The sequence below is a fragment of the Dermacentor variabilis genome, chromosome 4 (assembly GCF_050947875.1).
Source record: "Dermacentor variabilis isolate Ectoservices chromosome 4, ASM5094787v1, whole genome shotgun sequence".
Lineage (NCBI taxonomy): Eukaryota > Metazoa > Arthropoda > Arachnida > Ixodida > Ixodidae > Dermacentor > Dermacentor variabilis.
The window spans coordinates 94807889-94828768 of record NC_134571.1 but is presented as its reverse complement, the minus strand read 5'-3'; the positions used below and the strand labels follow the sequence as shown (position 1 = coordinate 94828768).

At 46.5% G+C, this 20880-nt stretch overlaps 2 protein-coding genes across 2 annotated transcripts in view; both read right to left on the bottom strand.

The window, feature by feature from the left end:
* LOC142577856 (uncharacterized) overlaps positions 1–20880 on the bottom strand; it is a 148760-nt gene that overhangs the window by 116126 nt on the left and 11754 nt on the right. The window lies entirely within an intron of this gene.
* Positions 8603–11023, bottom strand: LOC142578282 (uncharacterized). The gene has a single exon (XM_075687683.1). It carries the CDS (start codon positions 11021–11023, stop codon positions 8603–8605), a length of 2421 nt encoding a protein of 806 aa, XP_075543798.1.

Here is a 20880-nt window from a genome sequence, read left to right as displayed (position 1 = left end):
TTCTCTCGTGTATCGCATTCTCTCACAGCACCTTGCTCAGGTTTGCGACCTTCTAGTCGACACCACTGCTCGCGGTGAATTAAGACAGCATTGTTTAGTTTCCCAGGGAACTTCAGTACTGTACCAGTGAACTGGTATGGATTCCGCCGATAAACAGTATTTATTTACGCGAGTTGTTACCTTGAGTGGTCGTCATCTGCTAGTTTTCTGCCGTGCTTTCCTCTTCCGCTTTGTTCGCTCTATATCTTTTATTACATGGGACTGTTTACAACGCACTCAACACCGTAAAAAAAAAAATCTAGTGTGTTACTAAAAAGCTGATTCAACGACCTCACTTCCCCAAACAGCGGAGACCGCCAAGTTCTCCGTACTGCTCGAGTTGACCTCTTCGGCGGCCTGTTGAAATATTAGCCGCCATTCAAGTTTTCCGGGTTTATATTTAAGCCTATAACGAATGTCAACAAATACAATCATATGTCATAAACAATCGAAGTGACGAAGAAAGCAAATAGATTCAGGTAGACGCAAGAAATCAAAATCCTCCTGCTAAGTAACCGTTATCGCTCTTTCGCGAACATCCAGCCCTCCCATGAACCTAAAGAAAATGAAAAAGCAAATCAGGATTTCCATCGCCTCTCCACACGCTCATTTATGATTCTGTGTAAATCGGTATTTCCGCGCTGTGTCGAAGGTTGCGCTAAAAAAAGTACCCCAGTGTGTGCTGCACTGACGCTAGCTGCAACCTGTCCATCTTCCTGAAGCCCATTGGCCAGCAATCGGAGCGAGATTTCAGTTCTTGTTTCTTCCCAGCTGCTCTGGCAAGCCCATCCACCGCATCGTTTTAGTGGTATTGTCCCGGACTGCGTTAATGAAGGTGCCACTATACCTGTCAGAAGGGGTGCCACATTGAGTGCGCCCACTTGACTACTGTCGGTTCGCATATGCACCACGGTATAAAGCCATAAGGGAAGGAGGGAGGGAAGGAGGGAGGGAAGGAGGGAGGGAAGGAAGGAAGGAAGGAGAAAGGGAGGGTGGGAGGGAGGGAGGGAAGGAAGGAGGGAGGGAAGGAAGGAAGGAAGGAAGGAAGGAAGGAAAGAAGGAAGGAAGGAGGGAAGGAAGGAAGGAAAAAGTGGAGAAGGAACGGCAGGGAGGTTAACAAGTTTAGCTCAACCGGTTTGCTACCCTACACATTGGAGCGGGATGAAGGAGGATGAAAGATGGGGAGGAGAGAGAGAGAGAGAGCACATAGCACAGCACACACATCGTCAGATACAGTCCGTGACTCTTGCATGGTACGTGACATCACTGTCACAGCCGCTTGTCTAACTAAGCCCGTCTCGCACGTGTAGGACATCTCATTATGCATCGCACCTGTTTGTCGACAGACTGATACCAAACAAAGCCCCGCCCTTAATCCGTAACACATGGCGGAGTTGATCAGATCGAGCGCGGGACCGGGGCAAGACACAGGAAAATGGCCCCGTGGTTGGTGATTGAATGGCGGTACCTCGCAGTTGACGCAGTTGGTCAAAGTTTCTCTCGATCCTCTCCGGACCCAAAGTGCTTTGGGTGTGCGGGGCCCAGTAGCATTATTGTTTCCTGAAGAACAGAACGAGCAGGATCAAACTTAAAAGGTAAACAGCGCTCATATCCGCAAGACCTCATCTGCGAAAGCTTTTTTGGGCGTCGCACATCGATGCTAGTCATTATAAACGCGCTAGGAAGCCAATTGTCGAACCGAAACTTTCTTCGATCCGGTTTTCGTTCCTGTTCAGTGAAATCGGTTCAGTTCCGGCCTAATTCCGGAGCAAACTAAAGTAAGGGTTCAAAACTGGAAACCTGATGTGTAGCGTGGCGCTGGCATCTCTCCAGCGCGGCGCATGCTGGTGAGCGCAGGTGTGGGCCTCATAGACGTTCAATGTGGAGTAGTGTGTCGGGGTAGAGATTTCGGAGGAGTTGCTGTCGTTGACCTGCGCCAGCTTATGCGACCATTTACCAGCTAAAGTATTAAAACTGGAGTGATCGTACGTCACGTGGCAGACTACAGTACACCTTCAGGACAGGGTGAGCTTTGTTACAGTGTGCGGCTGATATCGTACACGGCGTGTTACCAAAGGTTAGGCAAAGCGGCAGAACAACTATTACCTGTAAAATTATAGCAGAACAGAGTCAGCACAATCGCACGATCTTCTGAGGTATCGACGTTTGCATAGGCCTGTCTGCTTTAGGGCGAGGAAACACTCGGTACCATGATATTTAGCGAATATAGGGCGAGTGTATCCTCATGTTGTGCACCTATCGCGGCCGTTCATTATTAGGGGCCAGCGCGATGGAGTGTGTTGTGTTTAAGCAGCTAAGTGGTGTTGACCCGTCTGTGTACACTTGTAGGTGGCGGTGAAACGCTGTGCTGAAGTGGTCCAACACAAAAAAACTTTGCTTCGGCAGTTGAAATAGTGCGTTTCGACGGCAGGTGAGGCACACCGAGGCTGCGGGTAACGTCCGAAAAAGACCATGGCGGGTCGAGGCGACTCCATTTACGCCATTCCGATCCCGAAAATCGGGAGCCGTTCAGCGCCGCATAGAAATTGGAGCCAGTTCTCCGGAACTTAGCCGCCGGAGAAACGCCGTGCCTGCGGAGGGCTCGCCCAGTTTTAATAACTGCATCAGCAAGGCCTGAGAGGCCAAACAGCAGAGTGTAAAAAACTGTGCTTCATTATTAACCTTCTCGTTTGAAGCAGCCTGAGGAACTCCCATCGCCAAGGGAAGTCCCTTTCTGTGCACTGCCTCTAAGCGCTAGAATTGATTCGGTGATAGTAATATCAGCGGCAGCTGAAAGAGAATGCGGCTTGTGCAGCGTTCTCTGTCAGCGTGTCAGTGCAGCGTTCAGTTAAAGCATGGACATAGGATTGTTTCCCCAACGGACACCTGCCATGCGATGGAGTCCATTGACTCATTGCAGCCGCAACACTTACAACTGCACGTCAACATAGTACCTCGCTGTCGATGGCGATGCCCAGGAATTGAACAGTAGTTGCACGAGGAATTGGATGGCCTATAATATTCAACATCGGGCATGCTGACTTCCGCCTCACTTCCAGGAAAAGCATGAAGGCAGGTTTTTCCGCTGGTAAAGATAGGCCAAGCGTCGATAACTGGCGTTAGGTGATGGCGATTCTAACGCCACTTCATCATCATCATCATCATCATCATCATCATCATCATCATCATCAGCCTGGTTACGCCCACTGCAGGGCAAAGGCCTCTCCCATACTTCTCCAACAACCCCGGTCATCTACTAATTGTGGCCATGCCTTCCCTGCAAACCTCTTAATCTCATCCGCCCACCTAACTTTCTGCCGCCCCCTGCTACGCTTCCCTTCCCTTGGGATCCAGTCCGTTCCCCTTAATCGCCATCGGTTATCTTCCCTCCTAATTACATGTCCTGCCCATGCCCATTTCTTTTTCTTGATTTCAACTAAGATGTCATTAACTCGCGTTTGTTCCCTCCCCCAATCTGCTCTTTTCTTATCCCTTAACGTTACACCTATCATTCTTCTTTCCATAGCTCGTTGCGTCGTCCTCAATTTAAGTAGAACTCTTTTCGTAAGCCTCCAGGTTTCTGCCCCGTAGGTGAGTACTGGTAAAACACAGCTATTATATACTTTCCTCTTGAGGAATAATGGCAACCTGCTGTTCATGATCTGAGAATGCCTGCCAAATGCACCCCAGCCCATTCTTATTCTTCTGATTATTTCCGTCTCATGATCCGGATCCGCCGTCACTACCTGCCCTAAGTAGATGTATCCCCTTACGACTTCCAGTGCCTCACTGCCTATTGTAAATTGCTGTTCTCTTCCGAGACTGTTAAACATTACTTTAGTTTTCTGCAGATTAATTTTTAGACCCACTCTTCTGCTTTGCCTCTCCAGGTCAGTTAGCATGCATTGCAATTGGTCCCCTGAGTTACTAAGCAAGCCAATATCATCAGCGAATCGCAAGTTACTAAGGTATTCTCCATTAACTTTTATCCCCAATTATTCCCAATCCAGGTCTCTGAATACCTCCTGTACACACGCTGTGAATAGCATTGGAGAGATCGTATCTCCCTGCCTGACGCTTTTCTTTTTTGGGATTTTGTTGCTTGCCTTATGGAGGACTACGGTGGCTCTGGAGCCGCTATAGATATCTTTGAGTATTTTTACATACGGCTCGTCTACACCCTGATTCCGTAATGCCTCCATGACTGCTGAGGTTTCGACAGAATCAAACGCTTTCTCGTAATCAATGAAAGCTATATATAAAGGTTGGTTATATTCCGCACATTTCTCTATCACCTGATTGATAGTGTGAATATGATCTATTGTTGAGTAGTCTTTAAGGAATCCTGCCTGGTCCTTTGCTTGACGGAAGTCTAAGGTGTTCCTGATTCTATTTGCGATTACCTTAGTAAATTGTTTGTAGGCAACGGACAGTAAGCTGATCGGTCTATAATTTTTCAAGTCTTTGGTGTCCCCTTTCTTATGGATTAGGATTATGTTAGCGTTCTCCCAAGATTCCGGTACGCTCGAGGTCATGAGGCATTGCATATACAGGGTGGCCAGTTTTTCTAGAACAATCTGTCCACCATCCTTCAACAAATCTGCTGTTACCTGATCCTCCCCAGCTGCCTTCCCCCTTTGCATATCTCCCAAGGCTTTCTTTACTTCTTCCGTCGTTACCTTTGAGATTTCACTTATCGACGCTTAACTGTCGGCCTAACTGTCCCCACGAGGGAGTGGCCCGCAGTGTCACCCTAGGGGGCGGCGCTTCTCAGGATCCTTTTAATAAAGTTCTTCGTGTCCGTATTTGTATGATGGCGATTGTGCCATTGGCTATCCGGGCCAAACGTTTGTGCTGGTACCCCGAGATCCAAATGGAGATGCCATCTGCGTAGGTGCACATTTAACTGCCATCCAACCTACTTTCAGTGCGTCTGGAAGGCTGCCATGACCAGGTTATATAGCAAGAGAGATAGGATGCTTCCTTCTGGGACGCGTAAGGGAATGCATCGCTTTTCACTTAATATATTTCCGAGCTTTACCTGGACACATCAATCCCTAATAAATTAATTCATGGACGAATCCAAGATAACTTCCCGAGATGCTCATAGCTTGGAGTCCGTTGATGATGTCTGTATCAAGCACACAGTCGTATGTTTTGGCAACGTCCATAAACATGGCGAGTGTCGAAAGGCCGTTGACGCAATGATGCTCGATACGGCTTAGTAACACGAAGACACTGTGCTGCGCACTCAACCGTGGATGAAATCCGCTCATAGATGACGACCGTCAACTTCCTGGTTCAATATACCAAGTTAACCTCGTACCACATTAGTTTTTCCATCAACTTTGACGCACATGATCTTAGCGATACTGGTTGATATGAGGCAAGGTTCGCAGAATCTTTTCCGGACTTGAGCACTATCAGCACCTATGCTGTCTTCCACGCTTCTAAGATCTCTCCTGTGCTCCAGACGTGATCAAATATCTCCAGATGAGTTCGTCTTCACTCGTATGACACATTCATCAGCATTTGGTTGCTGATCAAATTGCGACCCACCACAGAGCGTCTCCTTAATTTGCTAAGCGCCAAATTGAGCTCACGAAAGTTGAATGGCGCATCCATTGTATGGAATGATTGAGATGTACGAGGCTTCAACTCCTGCTGATTTGCCAGATGCGCATAAATCTGCAAAATCTTCTGCAAGGGTTTATAAACGTTTTGCTTGATTTAAAACAAGCGCTTCTTATGGCCTGTGCGGGAGAATTTTTCCGGATAGGCTATTGATTACTCCCCATATCCCGGTCATCGGAGTAAACGCCGAAGAACTCTCACAGAAAGCGCAAGAAGATGGCAGCGCAGCGGCATTCTGCGTACCCTCCCTTAATATGTCATGGTCTGGCCGCCTGGATCGCATAGTTTCGTCTTTAACAGTAGAAAGCGCCGCAATTACCAAGGCAATGCGAAAACAGTGCGCCTTTTCTGCACGAGACGTCGTGGTGCTGACGGACTCAGTCAGCGTTATAACGAGTACATCGTGGCCTACCTCGAGAAAAGTTTACAAGGCAATCTCTGCCACTGATTAAAGATCTAATGAGCAAAGGACTTAGCGTAAGATTGCAGCGGATCCCATCCCACATCGGAATTGAAGAAAACGAGAAATCTGACGCTCTTGCGCGCTTAGCGCAGACATACGTCCCAAAAGTGAGAGGGCCAAACATCTTTCTGTATTCTAAGGATGCTATTCGCAATCACTTTAGGGCGATCCACAAGCCTCCATACCAAGCCTGTGTGACCCATGGACTCACTCGGGAAGAAGCAACCCTGTTGTACCACATCCCATCCGACTCCGCGCACACCCCAGCTTTGTTATTCCGAGCGGGACGACGCGTTTCCTCGCTCTGTGCCTTCTGTGGTGACAACGGCGACATCGAACATTTCATTTGGCTATGCCCACAGTTCGACACAGAAAGAAAAGCGATGATCGACAGCCTGCAAAAAAAAAATGGTCTTTCGCATAGGACATTTGAAGACGTTGTTTTCCTCGGTGGGCCCACGGGAATCCGGAAGAGACTGCAACGACTGTTAATTAGCTTCATGCAAGACACAGCACTCTTCGACACCTGGTGACGCGCCCCTGATCTCGACTCACAGTAGGCTCAGGCGGTACAATTTCATGTTACGTATGCCAGGCTAAGCACGCCTGTTGCAACACCACCGCCACTCTCACCACAACCACCTTAAGGTGTGATGAATGAAAATTTTCGGTGCTTTCTTTTTTTGGAGCCTTTGTATCCGTAGGCACAGCTCAAGTTATCCTTTATTTTTTTTTCTTAAGTAGGCATATGGTCAAAAGCATTAATTTAATTCTTTTTTCTGAGTTCGCATTTATTGAGAGAGAAACCAGGGTAAAGGAAACCTGGAGCCAATTTCACAAAGATTTGGGTTCGTAAGAGCCTCTGCTATTGGCCGGCCGCTTTTGGTAATATTATGTCCAGTGTACAGATTGGCTGGAATTATAGGCGCAATCATGCAGCAAGAGTTTTTTGTGAATCAGGCCCTGATATATCTCACGCAGATTTTTTTCTTAAGGGCTGTTTGCTATTGGTCAGCCGGTTTCGCTAATTATATTTCCGGTAGTCGCTATTGGCTGGCATTGCGTCTTGCAAACTGTTCTAGGCCAACAGCTCCTTATTTTTTATTTTTGTGAATACGAGGCATGTTTTCTACTATAGCTTTCCAGTGGTGGGAAGCAAATTGGTGGTTTCAGAGTTTCAAGAGTTTTCAGCCTCAGAACAGCTAACCCATACCTTGCGTATTGAAGCACTATTTTGTAAGTAAAGTAAGCAATGCTACTGACTTCATTACAAAAGAAAGTAACTGTTTTACGTTTGGCAGGAAATTCGCCGACTATTCTATTCGGAGCTCTCGCCGGAATTTTAAATTCTAAATACCCGCTCAAAGCCGAATCAGCCGCCTTGTTTGAGGGCCAGAAAATACGGAAATAATGAGTTGGTGCAACAAAGCCTGCAGATCCCTCCACACGATGTTTCTGTGTCTATTTAAATGTAAAGCAATATGAATAGAAAACTTAGTTTTGAGCGTGTACACAGCGCTGCATGAAAAACGTAGCACAAATTGAGCACGTCGGAGGAGCAAGTGAGCTCCAGTAACGCTTCCACAGCGAAACTCAAGTTCGTGAAATTGAAACAACAAATGTAATTGGAAGTAACTTTAGCGAGAAACACAGCCGAAACAGAAAGAAATGCCGATACACGTGGATGCATTCCTATAAAAGCGTAACAGCGCTGTTGACTTCCTCAATGATTAACTTCACTCTGATTTTGTGTTGTCAGAAATCGCTGTCAGCTATGTAAATATTACCGTAACATTAGTCGGCAGTTCTACTACAAATTAAATAGGAGTGCCGGGTTATTCTAGCAGGACGCAATATGAAATATCGCAGGGCGCACTTATGGAAACACGAGTTACCTTTCAGTCAATAATGTCTGCAAAATGTAAAATCGTGGTGACACATTATGCTTTCACATTTCACTCTGGAGATGACTGGCGCGGTTCTCCCTGCGCCGTTCAAAATATTCGTTACACTCGTTCCGCTATGTGAACTGTTTGCGTGTAGTGCTGAACTGATGCCTCGCATTTGGGCTCGATTTGCATCCTTCGCCGAGTAAATCAACCCGTTACTACAGCCCGCTCAACGCCCCAAGAGTTTCTTCTTTCTTTCTTTCTTTCTTGCTGGCTTGCTTGCTTGCTTGCTTTCTATTTCAATGTTTAGTCTCCCACTACTGTACAAGAGTAGGCGCATCCGGTGCAGATTATGTGGTTTTATTCTGTGGCACTATCTTCGCATGTGCCAGCTCTAATTTCGGAACCAATTCCATAGAGCACCATCACAAGAGGGCGGATTGCTATTGAGTCGCAATACATTCTGTGAACGTACTGCAAGGTGTGGTTAAAAGTCCATCGATGAGGAGGAGGAAGAACTTTATTAAAAACACCAGTCAGTGAACGTCAGGAGAGAAATGCTTCTCCCCCTTCGCCCCTAGCCGTCGGCCGGAATACCTTGAGACACAGCAGCAGCAAGGGCTTGACCGATGAGGTCCCGCTGGACGTTGGGGTCTGGGCTGCGGAGCAAAGCCTCCCAGGATTCTAGAGTGCGCGAGCTATCATTCTTAGCCGGACATGTCCACACCATGTGAACCAGATTTGCGGCCTCATCACAGAATTTGCACTTTGACCTGAATACTCCTGGATGCCACTTGCTGTAGAGTACGGGGTTTGGAAAAACCCCCATCTGTAATTTCCTCCACATAACCTCATCTTTCTTGCTGAGCGTTCTGTCCGCTCCCGGGTAAATTTGGCGATTTAGTCTGTAGTATGCTATGATTTCCTGGTATGCGCGCATATCCTCTCTTCTGTTTATAGTTTCGGTGGTTTGGGAGCTTCCGGGGGTCGACCGGTAAGTGAGACCTCGGGCGACCGAATGAGCCCCCTCGTTCCCTCTAAGTCCCTGGTGAGCTGGTGCCCAAACGAGCAGAACAAGCTGACTGGGTCCTCCTTCCCTGTTTAATATACGGATGGCAGTTTCCGTCACCCTCCCCGATTCGTAATTTCTCACAGCGTTTTTGGAGTCGCTGATGACCACATTTACCCCCCTTTGGCTGAGGGCCAAGGCTATGGCTACTTCCTCAGCTTCAACCGTCTCGACGCCACTGACTGTGCAGCACGCCACCGGTGTTCCGTCTTCTCTAACCGCCACGGCCGCGTGTGCCGCTTTGCTTTCATATTCCGCAGCGTCCGTATATAGGACGTCCTGTCGACAAGTGTATCTAGCTTGTAATGCCTCTGCCCTGTCTTTACGCCTGCCGTCGTGAAAGGCAGGGTTCATGTTTCTGGGTAGCGGAGGTATTTTTATCATGTCCCTGATATGTCTGGGTATGTCGCCTGAGCGCACGTGCTCATGTTTGGGCTCGTAGCCTAATTTCTCTAGAATTTTCCTCCCTGTTTTAGATCCAAGTAGCCTTTGGTGCTGCGCGGTAACGGCAGCCTCAATCAGTTCCTCGAGAGTGTTCGACACACCCAGCTTCATAAGTTTGCCGGTGGGCGTGTTCGGGGGGAGTCCGAGCGCGACCTTGACACTTTTCCTAATAATGATTTCGAGCTTGTTCCGTTCTACAGAACTGAGCTTGAGGTAGGGTGCCACGTACACTATCCTACTGATTACGAAGGCTTGTGCTAGCCTCAGGAGATTCGCCTCCTTCATCCCAGCGTGCCTGTTCGCTATTCGTCTGATAAGACGACACGTTTGATTTGAACTGGCTTCTAACCTAGCAAGCGTTTCATAATTTTTCCGGTTGGCCTGAATCCTCAGCCCGAGGACGCGGATACTGTCGACCGCAGGGATCTCGGCGCCGTTGACGTACAGGTGTATGCCCGCCTCACGCTTTTGGTGAAGCCGCCGTTTTCCGGGGGGCATCAGGAACAGCACTTCCGACTTTTCGGCCGAACATTTAAGTCCTTTGGGTTTCAGGTACTCCTCGATAATGTCAATTGCATTTTGCAGGGAGCTTTCAATTTGCCCATCACTGCCCTTGTTTATCCATAGTGTTAAGTCATCCGCGTATATGGTGTGGTTTAGATTCTCAATTTCCCCCAACCGTTCAGGGAGTTTCAACATAGCAATGTTGAAAAGGGTAGGTGATAAAACCGAGCCCTGCGGCGTCCCCACGTTACCCAGGTCAATGCTCTTTATAGATTCTTCCCCTATCTTGAGAGTGGCCTTCCTGTTGGTAAGAAAGTCCTTGATGTAATCGTACACTCTCTTCCCGACATTGAGTGAGTTCAAATTCTCCAAGATGGACGCGTGCCTCACGTTGTCGAATGCCTTTGCCACATCTAACCCCACAATCACTTTCGTGTCTCGCGTTTGCTTATCTATAATTTGGTCTTTGAGCTGCAGCATCACGTCGCATGCCGACAGCTTTGGTCGAAAACCGATCATGGTGTCCGGATACAATCCATTTTCCTCCATGTACCTATTGAGCCGCGTCAGAACAACGTGCTCCATAAGCTTACCCACGCAGGAGGTGAGCGATATAGGCCTGAGGTTCTCGAAGCCTAGTTTTTTACCCGGCTTGGGAATGAAAATGAGGTTGGCGAGTTTCCACTCCTGCGGTATCGTCCCCTTCTCCCAGCACTCCTGCATGTACGTTGCGAGGTTGGCGATTGAGCTGTCGTCTAAATTACGGAGCATTTTGTTGCTCACTCTGTCCGGCCCTGCCGCTGACTTAGTCCGTAGCCGATTAATCTCCGCTCTGACCTCAGCCAGGGTGATGGGGGCGTCTAATTCCGAATTCTCTCCCCCTCCGTAGTCCGGGAGGGGTTCAGGTCCGGCGGGATTGATGTACCTATTCCTAACTACTTCTAAGAGTTCCTTCGTAGTGCCATCAAACTGATGTGCCATTCTTTCCAGCTGTTGTTTGGACGCTGACTTTGTGCTATCCGGATCTAAGAGGTGGCGAAGAAGTCGCCACGTCCCCGCGGTACTCATATTCCTCTCCATCTGATCGCAGACGTTCCCCCAATTTTGCTTCGTGAGCGTGATTGCGTGCTCTTCAATTTCCTTGTTTAAAGCCGCTATCTGTTTCCTGATATTTCGATCTCATCTCTTCTGTCGAAGTCGGTCCTCCAGCCTTTTCTTTTTCCTCCAGAGATTAACTAATCTCCTGTCTACCGCTTCGTTGTCCCCCTCAGTTTCCACCACTTCGGTGGCCTCTTTAACAGTGCGCACTACGCCATCGCTCCACTCTGCAATATTAGAGATGGGAGCCGGGTCTCCCCTGAGTGCCCTGAAAGAGTCCCAATTTACAGCCTCCACCCTCCTTTTCCGGGAGGTTGTCGGGCCTCCTTCTACCACCACTTCTATGATTTTGTGATCGCTGCCTAAGTCTTCGTTTGTATTGCACCACGTGGCTTTAGTGCCGTTCCCCGTCAAGGTGAGATCGGGTGTCGTATCACACGCGACACTATTTCCCTTCCTCGTAGGCTGCATCGGGTCGGTTATTAAATCCAGATTATGAGTTTGTATGTCGTCCCACAATTTCCTACCTTTGATCGAAGTCTGCTTATATCCCCATGCCGTGTGGTGAGCGTTAAAGTCCCCCACGATCAACAGCGGGTTGTTCTTAATTTTACGTAGCGTCGTCGCGAAGAGATCCCCGAAGTCGCATTTTCTTTGTCTGGGAGAGCTGTACACATTTAATACAAACAAGCTACAGTCTTTCTTTCTTCGCGGTATCAGTTCTACGAGGACGTGGTCGATTTGTGCATTCCCGGTGTCATGCTGCACCGCTGTGACGTTGCGCCTGATTAGGGCGGCCATGAAAAAAAGGTAACATAGTTAGTAAAGTGATTAACATATTTTTGTGTTTCGTTAAAACAGGGTTTCAAACCCCCTTCCGCCCCCCCCCAAAAAAAAAGAAAGAAAAAGAAAACACACAAACGAGAATTACAAAGCAAACTAACACGAATATTTGTGCGCTCGAAAGCCGAAATACTCGGAACCCTAAATGCATGGTGTAAAGATTTCGTTTTCCAGAGGCTGCGTACATGCGTGATAAGTTTGCCTCAAGTACGGAGATGCTGGATACGCCATGGGCCCATCAATGGGATGATGCACTCGAGTTTTCTAATGATAGAAGTAAGCGCCACAATCGTGCTATCCTCACGACAGCTGACTGATAGCTCATTCCTTTTCTAAGACTGGGCACATAATGACACACAAGCATTTACCAGGTGCTGGGTTGAAAAGAGCTGTTTCTTGCAGCAAGAAAAGCAAAGGTGCTTTCGCATTTGATGGATTAGGGTCTGTGCTCCGTGACGTAAAGTATCGAAACGCACATTGTGGGAGCACTATTGTGGGCCAAAGGAATTTAAATCTCTATGCCTCGGACCGGGCTGCTCAAGTGAGCAATCCGAAGAAACTGAAAAAGGATGAGTTATTCGGTGCTCATTCGTTGTTCATTTTACACTTAAAAGTTTATTGTAAGAAACTTCGAAGAAAAAAAAGTTTACAGCGTGTAAAGAGCGAAGCTTTGACACAACGGCTGTAGCGCAATGCACGTATTACTCAATCAACGTAAGCCTAACCTGGTAGAATTATCTATTATATTGCACCATGGACCCTGCGGCTGCGTAAAACTGTCGTTGCATGGTCACCGTGAGCGTGATGCTCAAGTAGGTCGAAGCGAATTCATCCTACGTTGCCTTCTTTTCACTTTGTTCATCACTGCATCTAAGGAAGCATCTGGACGCATAAGTTCAAGCTCGCAATGCAAATGACCTAAAGCGTCAGCCAGGGCAACATTATGTGCCATAAGATTCTCATTGTTTCATTCCCCGCCGATTGCTCGATACCTCGTAGTGATACGACTGTCATTCAACCAAACCATCCACCTAAATTGTACGGTGCTTATGGTGCTCTGGAGAATAAAGGGTATTTCTCTTTCCGTCCCGTATTCTTTATGGCGTAGTTTTTCTTCGTTATCTTCAGCTGCCCGGTTCCTATGTACCGCTTTATAAGGCGGTATTGCTTTAACTTATTTCTTATCGGTGCCAGTCAACAACTGATTTGCTCACCGTTGCATGAATCCAAACTGGCGCCTTGTGAGCCATTGCAACTGTGATCGCCAGAACTTCGTCGGTGTTACGTTCTATGCCGAATGCGCGGCTTGCCCTTCAGAGAGAACACAAACGCCCTACGTGACTTATTTATGCTGTTCGGCCCACACACTATATTGAGATATATAGAAATGCTGAGCCCCCCGGGGTCGAACAAGTCGGGCTTCTTTATTTATTTTAATTTTTTATTTATTATTATCATTCTTTTTTTAGAGAAAAAGCTTCTCAACTGCACTGAGTTCTTGCGGGATTTCAACAACATTCTGAATATTATGAATAGTTAACATTATTAACGCAAACTGTAACCATGAAACGTTGTATTGCCATTGTGCAAAGCATACAAAAAAGGCATTTAAATCGAACAAAGTCATTGTATTAATTTACACCTGGATTTTTTTATTCCCTTAGACTTGAAGCTGATAGGAGGGGAATGGAAGGAGGCGATGCGCGGTAGAGAGAGGGGGTAGGCCCATTTTGGTAGCTTAGTGGTTATGGCATTGTGCTGCATAACTCGAAGTCGTGGGATCAATACTTGCCACGGCGGCCGCATTTCGATGGGGGCGGGATTTCAAAAAACGCTCCTGTGCTGAGCAATGCCGGTGTGTTAAATAAGTCGAGGTGTCCAGGTTAATGCGCAGTTCGCAAATGTAGGTTGCCTCATAATCACATGGTTGATGTAGCACGTAAGACCCCAGAAATTATTTTTAAGAGAGTAAGCGGGGAGGGGGGGGGGGTGCATGTGCCAAAGAAAGAAGTGCAAGTAAGCTGATGTGAATAAGAAATAGTAGAGTTCCCAAGCAACGCGCAAAAGCGTTCAGCATGTTCTAAAAGACACTACTGAAAAACGCATTGTTCTTAATGTCGCATGCGCGCTGCACATAACTGAATACTCGTTTGTAGACAAATGCCAAAGCTGCTGTGGGCGAGTGCTCGATATCTCACGAACGCTGACAGAGCCGCCACGCTACCACTTCCAGGGAGTTGGAGACTGTGGCGTTATAAATATATTAAACGATTGCGCAGCGGCTTAATAGTGAACAATGTATGGTCTTGATTGAGAAACCAGTTCAGGATTAATGTAGCGATTCTATCACAATGCTATTCCTTTTCGCTCTTCGTCAGTGGTCCGAGCTGCACTGCGCTTACGTTAATCACCACTCGCCAATCACCAATCACCAATCGTGAATAGCGGTTGATAGAAAAGGCACAGAATTTAGCGAGAAGAAGCATTGCATTATGGTGGCCTACGCCTTAAGCTGTGCCAGGATTTTTTTTTTTAGGAACCCAAGCACCGAGCACACCAGAACGGTTTTGAAGAATGGTAGCCGGTCATCGATATCAGTGTTTCTATAGTTATCGAATGTGACTGGCCAAACATAACCACTTGCATCCTCGCCAACCAATGGCGATGGTAAAAATATATTTAGCGAAGGCGACCGGTTAATGACAAAGAGCTTTTTATGATCTCAGTGCCAGTTATGGACGCACATTTATTCTATGTGCGTGGCGCATGCAGGTACACCATCTCGATTTCGACAGAGAAAGTCCGTGGGATCTTGTTTTAAGCATTACGAACGGTCAGGGAACGTGTAGCTGATGAGGTAATTGGTCAGAGTTCATGCGGCCATACCCAGTTTGCCTGCGTTGCCTCGCGAGCGCGATTGTGTCTTTAGGTACGCTTGCAAATGGAACTTGAATTACAGAAAAGTTTCTCGTCAGCGCAAAGGAAACTTCAAGAAAGGTTGATGGCGGAGTTTTTGGCATTGATGCGTATTTGTATTAGTTCGGCGTTACTGACGCTTGAAAGCAAGTAAGTAGCTTAATGAAGACTCCTTTCTTCATACTCTGTAGCATCGAAAGGCGACACAGGAATATCTGAGATATTGATAAGTCTGATCAACTGCTATGCAAGAACAAAAGTCGACATATGTTATCCGCAAAAGAAAAAAAAGTGAAGAGACCTTAAATAGGGAGTCACGTTTTGGGGACCATGTGCGTACAAACGAGACTTAAATCAGCCAATAGTAAGCCAATGTGGTGCGCGAACAAGCACTTCCATACTTAATCATTTGTGAGCTGTGATTCACTAGTCTGGACCAAGCAATCGTAGCAGTCAAGTTAAATTACAATCGTTAGAGGATATTCGGCGCGAAAAGTTCCTCACCCAAATATTGTCGAGTTGTGGTATGGACAAAGCTTATGAAATTGTATAGCATTCAAACAATTCTGTTCCGTAAGAGGGTATCTATATTAAGGGTAGCTCTGCTTTCTTTTGAATAACCGAAAGGTCTCCTTAATTCTAAGTAATATTTCAAACCATCGAACCCGCGATTAACAAGAAATCATCGCGCAGGATTATTAACACTCTCTAATGCTAATATAAACATCCTCAATTTTTGCTTTTATTTGTACAAGCGTAGATTTGAATACGTCTCCTTTATCACTTTTATCTAGCACCGAAATTATTGAACATACGCAAGCGAGTCGGAAAGTCTTTGCCCCTATTTTTTTTTAGGCAAATTACTGCTGTAAATGCGAAGTCAACGCATTCATTCCCAGCAGTGCACCTTTCTTGGACCGGCCGGCCTTATCTGCCGCTATCTCCGCGGCATGGCGCTGCTGTTAGTTGTTGAAGATGGCGGTTGTGCTTCACACAGCCACGGCGTACGAGCAACGAAGTGTGATTTGTTTTTTATAGAGCATGGCACGAATACCCATGGAAATCCACAGGGAAATGCAGTTCACGTATGGGGAAAGATGTCTCGCTTTGAGAAGTGCGAGGTGGTGGTGTTGTGAGATCCCAAAAGGCCGCGAAGGCTTGCATGACAATGAGCGTGGTTCCACGGTCAGGCGCAGGAATTCTACCACAGGAGCACCTTAAATTTAGTGCTCCGATGGATCAAGTGTTTGAGCCGGTGTGGGCAGTATGTGGAAAAATGGTGTAAAGTACGTAAAACAGTGCGTACAGTTGTATTTACCAGTATGTACCTTCTTTTGGCTAATAAAAAAAAAGGGGGTCAGAGACTTTCTGATTCGCCCTCGTATTTTGATGGATGAACTTGTTAGGTTTGGGAGTTGTCGTTTGTTCGATTATGCTTCTTGTCCTGGCTGCTCTGTGGCAAATACACCAGCATGTGGGAAAGTAATGTCCAAATAAAGTTTCCCGCTCATATAAACGCTTTGTTGCCACTGACAGAACATTTAATAAGAGCAAAGGAATAAATAAAGGAAGAATAAAGGAATAAAGGAATAAACGTAGAAGATACAAAAATGCGCATAGTATAGCGTTACGTGACAGATAACAAGCGAGCAAGTCAGACAGTTTGATATCGCGCATTTATTACGCCATCGTTGTGACAGAGTCGTCAATAGCACATGTTTCTTATGACAGGTGTTATGTAGAAGAACAGACACTTGCCGAAGTTGCATTCGAACAGAGAATAGGAGCGTTAAACAGTCGTTGACGCGAACGAATACTCTCTACTCAAAGCCTGTCAGTTTTTCATTTCGGAGGCATAATAAGAGTAGTGCAAGCGCCCGCATGGCTGATATTTCCTTTCAGGTGCCAGTAATAACACTTGAATTGTCGTGACGTACTTCATTAGGCTGTATTTGCTGCCGATAGACTTCACTTTAGCGTGCTGCAAAGATCGAATTTTGCAGTCTTCGACGTGAGCACCAAATCTGTGTTGGCGCAGGTGATTGCAAGCCATCTCCTTACTCGTCTTGCGACTTCGCCTGCTACCCGGACTCTCCCGTCGCGAAACAGCTTTACTGTGTCACGTGTGGTTGGACGCCCCATGTACAAATTCCTATTCATTCCTAATAGGAATGGCCAAAAGTGCGGAGTGCGATTTGTGCGGGTGCGATGAGACTCTAGAGCACCTTCTGTGTCTCTGCCCATCCTTTGATGCTCAACGACGTAAGCTACAGGCTAAACTCTGCCGATTAGATAATCGACTGCTCTCGGAGAAAAAGATCCTGGGCCAATGACCTATGAATTTTTGCATGCGAAAGGCCACAAAAGTCCTTCTGCACTTCTTGAAGGCTGCTGTACTGTACGACCGCTTGTGACAGTGGGCATTCCTCTGCGACTGACTCTGCGAATGGATGGCTCTTTATTATTTTTCTTCTCTCCTTCTTATGTACGATTTCCCTTTTTCCTCCTCAAGTGCAGGGTAGCCAACCGGGCACCTCCATGGTTAACCTCCCTACCTTTCCCTTTTTGTTTCTCTCTCTCTTCCCCGTCTTTCATGTAGAGACCATGGCACCCGTTCTGTCAGCTTATACTCCACTCACTCTCCCTTATGCTTTTCGTGATCCCTTCCACCAACTTTAAACTCTCGGTTCCATCCCATAAGTTTGAAGTCGTGATCAGTGACGTCCACCAATATGGAAAGTTTCAGCAAGCCCAAGCCCACAAGTCCGTTCTCCGACCTGGCACACTTGAACTGCCTTCCATCTCCGCAGCATTACCGTGGGTGGAGGAGGCTTCGGCCTGGGGTAGCCCCGACATCGGCTGTCACCTGCAGGCCTGCGGTTCTGCAAGTGACAGCGCTGCTACGTGTCCTAAGTGTCCGGCTCCTGTGTCTACGGCGAATGCCTATCGCCTTTTGTGGCTGCTGCCCTCGCACAGCCCTGATATACTCCTCTTATTTCAACCAATGCTGACTCCTGACGCATAATAGCGAAGATGGTCGGCCAATGGTCAAAGATCACCTAAGAACGCAAAGATTAGTGAGTTTGGAACCAGGATACAGGTATCAAGCTCACTATGCTTACGAAGGCCAAACCAAAGCCGCATGTCTAGAGGACTATACCCGTTGGATAAAGGACAACAAATGGGCACATGCCTGCAGTACCTGCTTCACACAGGGCTGCATGCATTTATTTGATGCCCCTTCTCTTCCGCCCTTTTTCACTACATATTGTTTGCCGCAGATGCCTTCAATAAAAAAATGCCGCAGTTTTTGAATTAGCCGTAGTGTTACAGTGAAATTAAAATTAAACTCCAGAGTATTATGCCCAAGAGAGAGAGAGACAGAGGAAAGCGGAAAGGCAGGGAGGTTAACCGGAGGGGAAAGAACCCCGATCTGATTATGAGGCATGTCATAGGGGGAATATTCGAATAAGTTTTTTACCACCTGGGGTTCTCTAACCTGCACCTAAATCTAAGCGCACGAGAGTTCTTGAGTTCAGCCCCCACCGGAATGCAGCCGCCGTGGCCGGGATCTAAACTGCGACCTTCATCAGAGCAGCGCAACGTCATGGTCACTGAGCTACCGTGGCGGATAACTACAGTTATGCAGTTTCACGTGCTCTTGGAGTGTGTTTCGTAAAGAAAGCTGCACACACTTACTTATACGCTCATTTTTTTAATTTTAAGCTATGATGAGCTATCAACTACTTTGTCATCCTGAACCACCTGAAAGAAAAATTACCCGATGCTTAAAGAAAGCTGAAATGAAGTGAAATGAAGTAATTAGCGTAGTTAACCACTTATCTTGCTAATGTTGTGTCATAATTTGTACAAAAGAGCGAGCGGCACAAACTCTGTGGAACTTTGACCTTGTCATATGTCGGAAGACCTGAGTTTTCATGTTAGAATAAACTAAAGAGCGTTTCTCAAGACGCCAAAATACCCACTCTGTCGAAACACTCACTCTGATTGCTTGTTTGCATCCTCCAGAGTGCAAGTCATGAGGTCACTCGAAGCGACGCCATTCGCCTCTGCAGAAACTGCATCACGCCTCTGTTTTTCGCACACTTGTGACATCGCGACCAATTTATGCTTTCGCCGCATTGCAGCCGTGCATATTGGTGACCGATGCCTCATGATGTAGCCATATACACGGGGCACTGCTTTATGCTCAGGCGAGAACAGTGCAGCGAAAAACGATTATTCTGCAAGCGTGGGCAAAGAGTAATGGCATATTGGGAGAACTTCAGAATGGCTTCAGAATCGGTAGGCGTCTGGATGATAACTCATTTGTCCTTACTCAGTCTATTCTAATATCTGGAGTAGAAATAAGAACGTTATATGTGGCTTTTTTAGACATTACAGTAGCGTATGACAACATAGACCACAACATTTTGTGGTATATTCTGGAAGGATAAGGCTTAGGCGCTGATTGTATACTGGTTTTGAGAGAAATTTACCAAGAAAATACCGCATGCGTTGAATGGGAAGAAATGAGCAGCGAAGAAAAAGTTAATATCAACAAGAGACTGAGGCAGGGGTGCCTTTTTCTCCACTGCTGTTTATGAAGTACGTGGTGAGAATGGAGAGAGCGCTAGAAGGAAGTAATCTCCGGTTTAATCTCTCATACAAACAGGCAGGTACAAGTATAGCAGCGGCTTTCAGCTTTGTTTTATGCGGACAACATTCTATTGCTAGCTAACAAGCAAATTGTTATGCAACGTTTGTCTAATATCTGTGGACAGGAAGGCGAGAATTTAGATCTGAAATTTAGCGTTAAAAATAATGTGTTATGACATTTACTGAAAGCATTGAACAGACAGTGTCAATACAGGGCTAGGAAATACCTCGGGTAAAAGAATATAAATACCTTGGTATATGGATAAACGAAGACAATAGATATTGGGAAATACAGGAAAAAACAATAACTGCAAAAGCAAAGAGAAACGCGGCCATGATGAAACACAGAGTGCTATGGCGATGCGCTAGGTAGCTGCGGGGTATGTGGAATAGTGCAATTGTTCTAGGAGATACATTTTGAAATACGGTTGTTTGCTTGAAGTCAGGGGTACAATCAGGACTCGATGGCAACCAAAGGTCAGTTGGACGCCTCGCATTGGGCACTCACGGGAAAACTACAAATGAAGCTGTGCAGGTTGATATGGGCTGGTCAAATTTTGCAGTGAGGGAAGCTGAGAGTAAAATTGATTATGAAGAACGACTAAGGAACACGGAAGAAAGTAAATGGGGTCGGAGAGTGTTCAGATATTTGTACAGGAAAAACATGATCGACAGTGGAGGCAAAGAACTAGGAAGCGCCCCAGCAAGTGTGTGGCCTATAGGGTGAGCAACACAGCAACAAAGAACATCAACCGGAAAGTCGGAGAGGCTGAGATAATCTCAAGGGTGGCGGAAATAAAAAAGAAACCTCCTGTGAGTAACCACTTCAGAGAAAAAAGCGAAATAAGGAAAAAAACAATTTATGATAACTCAAAGGGAAGCTCATTACTTTTCGAAGAGAGACCGGGATGCTTTAGAACTCGCTCTTAGAAAGTGAGATACAAGATAGAAGAATGTGCTTGCTGCGGTAAAGCTAGGGAAACAATGGAGCATGTTTTGTTAGAATGTGAAGATATCTGCCCAGCGGTTGATTTAGGCACCTCTGGCCTCCTGGAAGCCCTTGGGTTCAACGAGAGCAGGGGGAAAGTAGCATGTCCACAACAACGATTAGTAAGATATGATTGGAAGATTGGGGCAAAAGTAGGCAAACGAGAAACAACAGAGGCGTGCAAAAAACAAAGTTCCCAATAGGGGTACATAAAGTTTGGTGATGGGAATCCTTCGTGTTTTTTTTTCCTTTTCTTTTTTTAGTATAGGTAGGACATTAGGCAATATAATAACACGAGTGTGGTGGCACAACCCACCGCCCCATTCCAAAGGGC

Bases quoted from the DNA above. Each gene is read 5' to 3' on its own strand.
- LOC142578282 (XM_075687683.1), bottom strand. From the start codon at position 11,023: ATGGCACATCAGTTTGATGGCACTACGAAGGAACTCTTAGAAGTAGTT.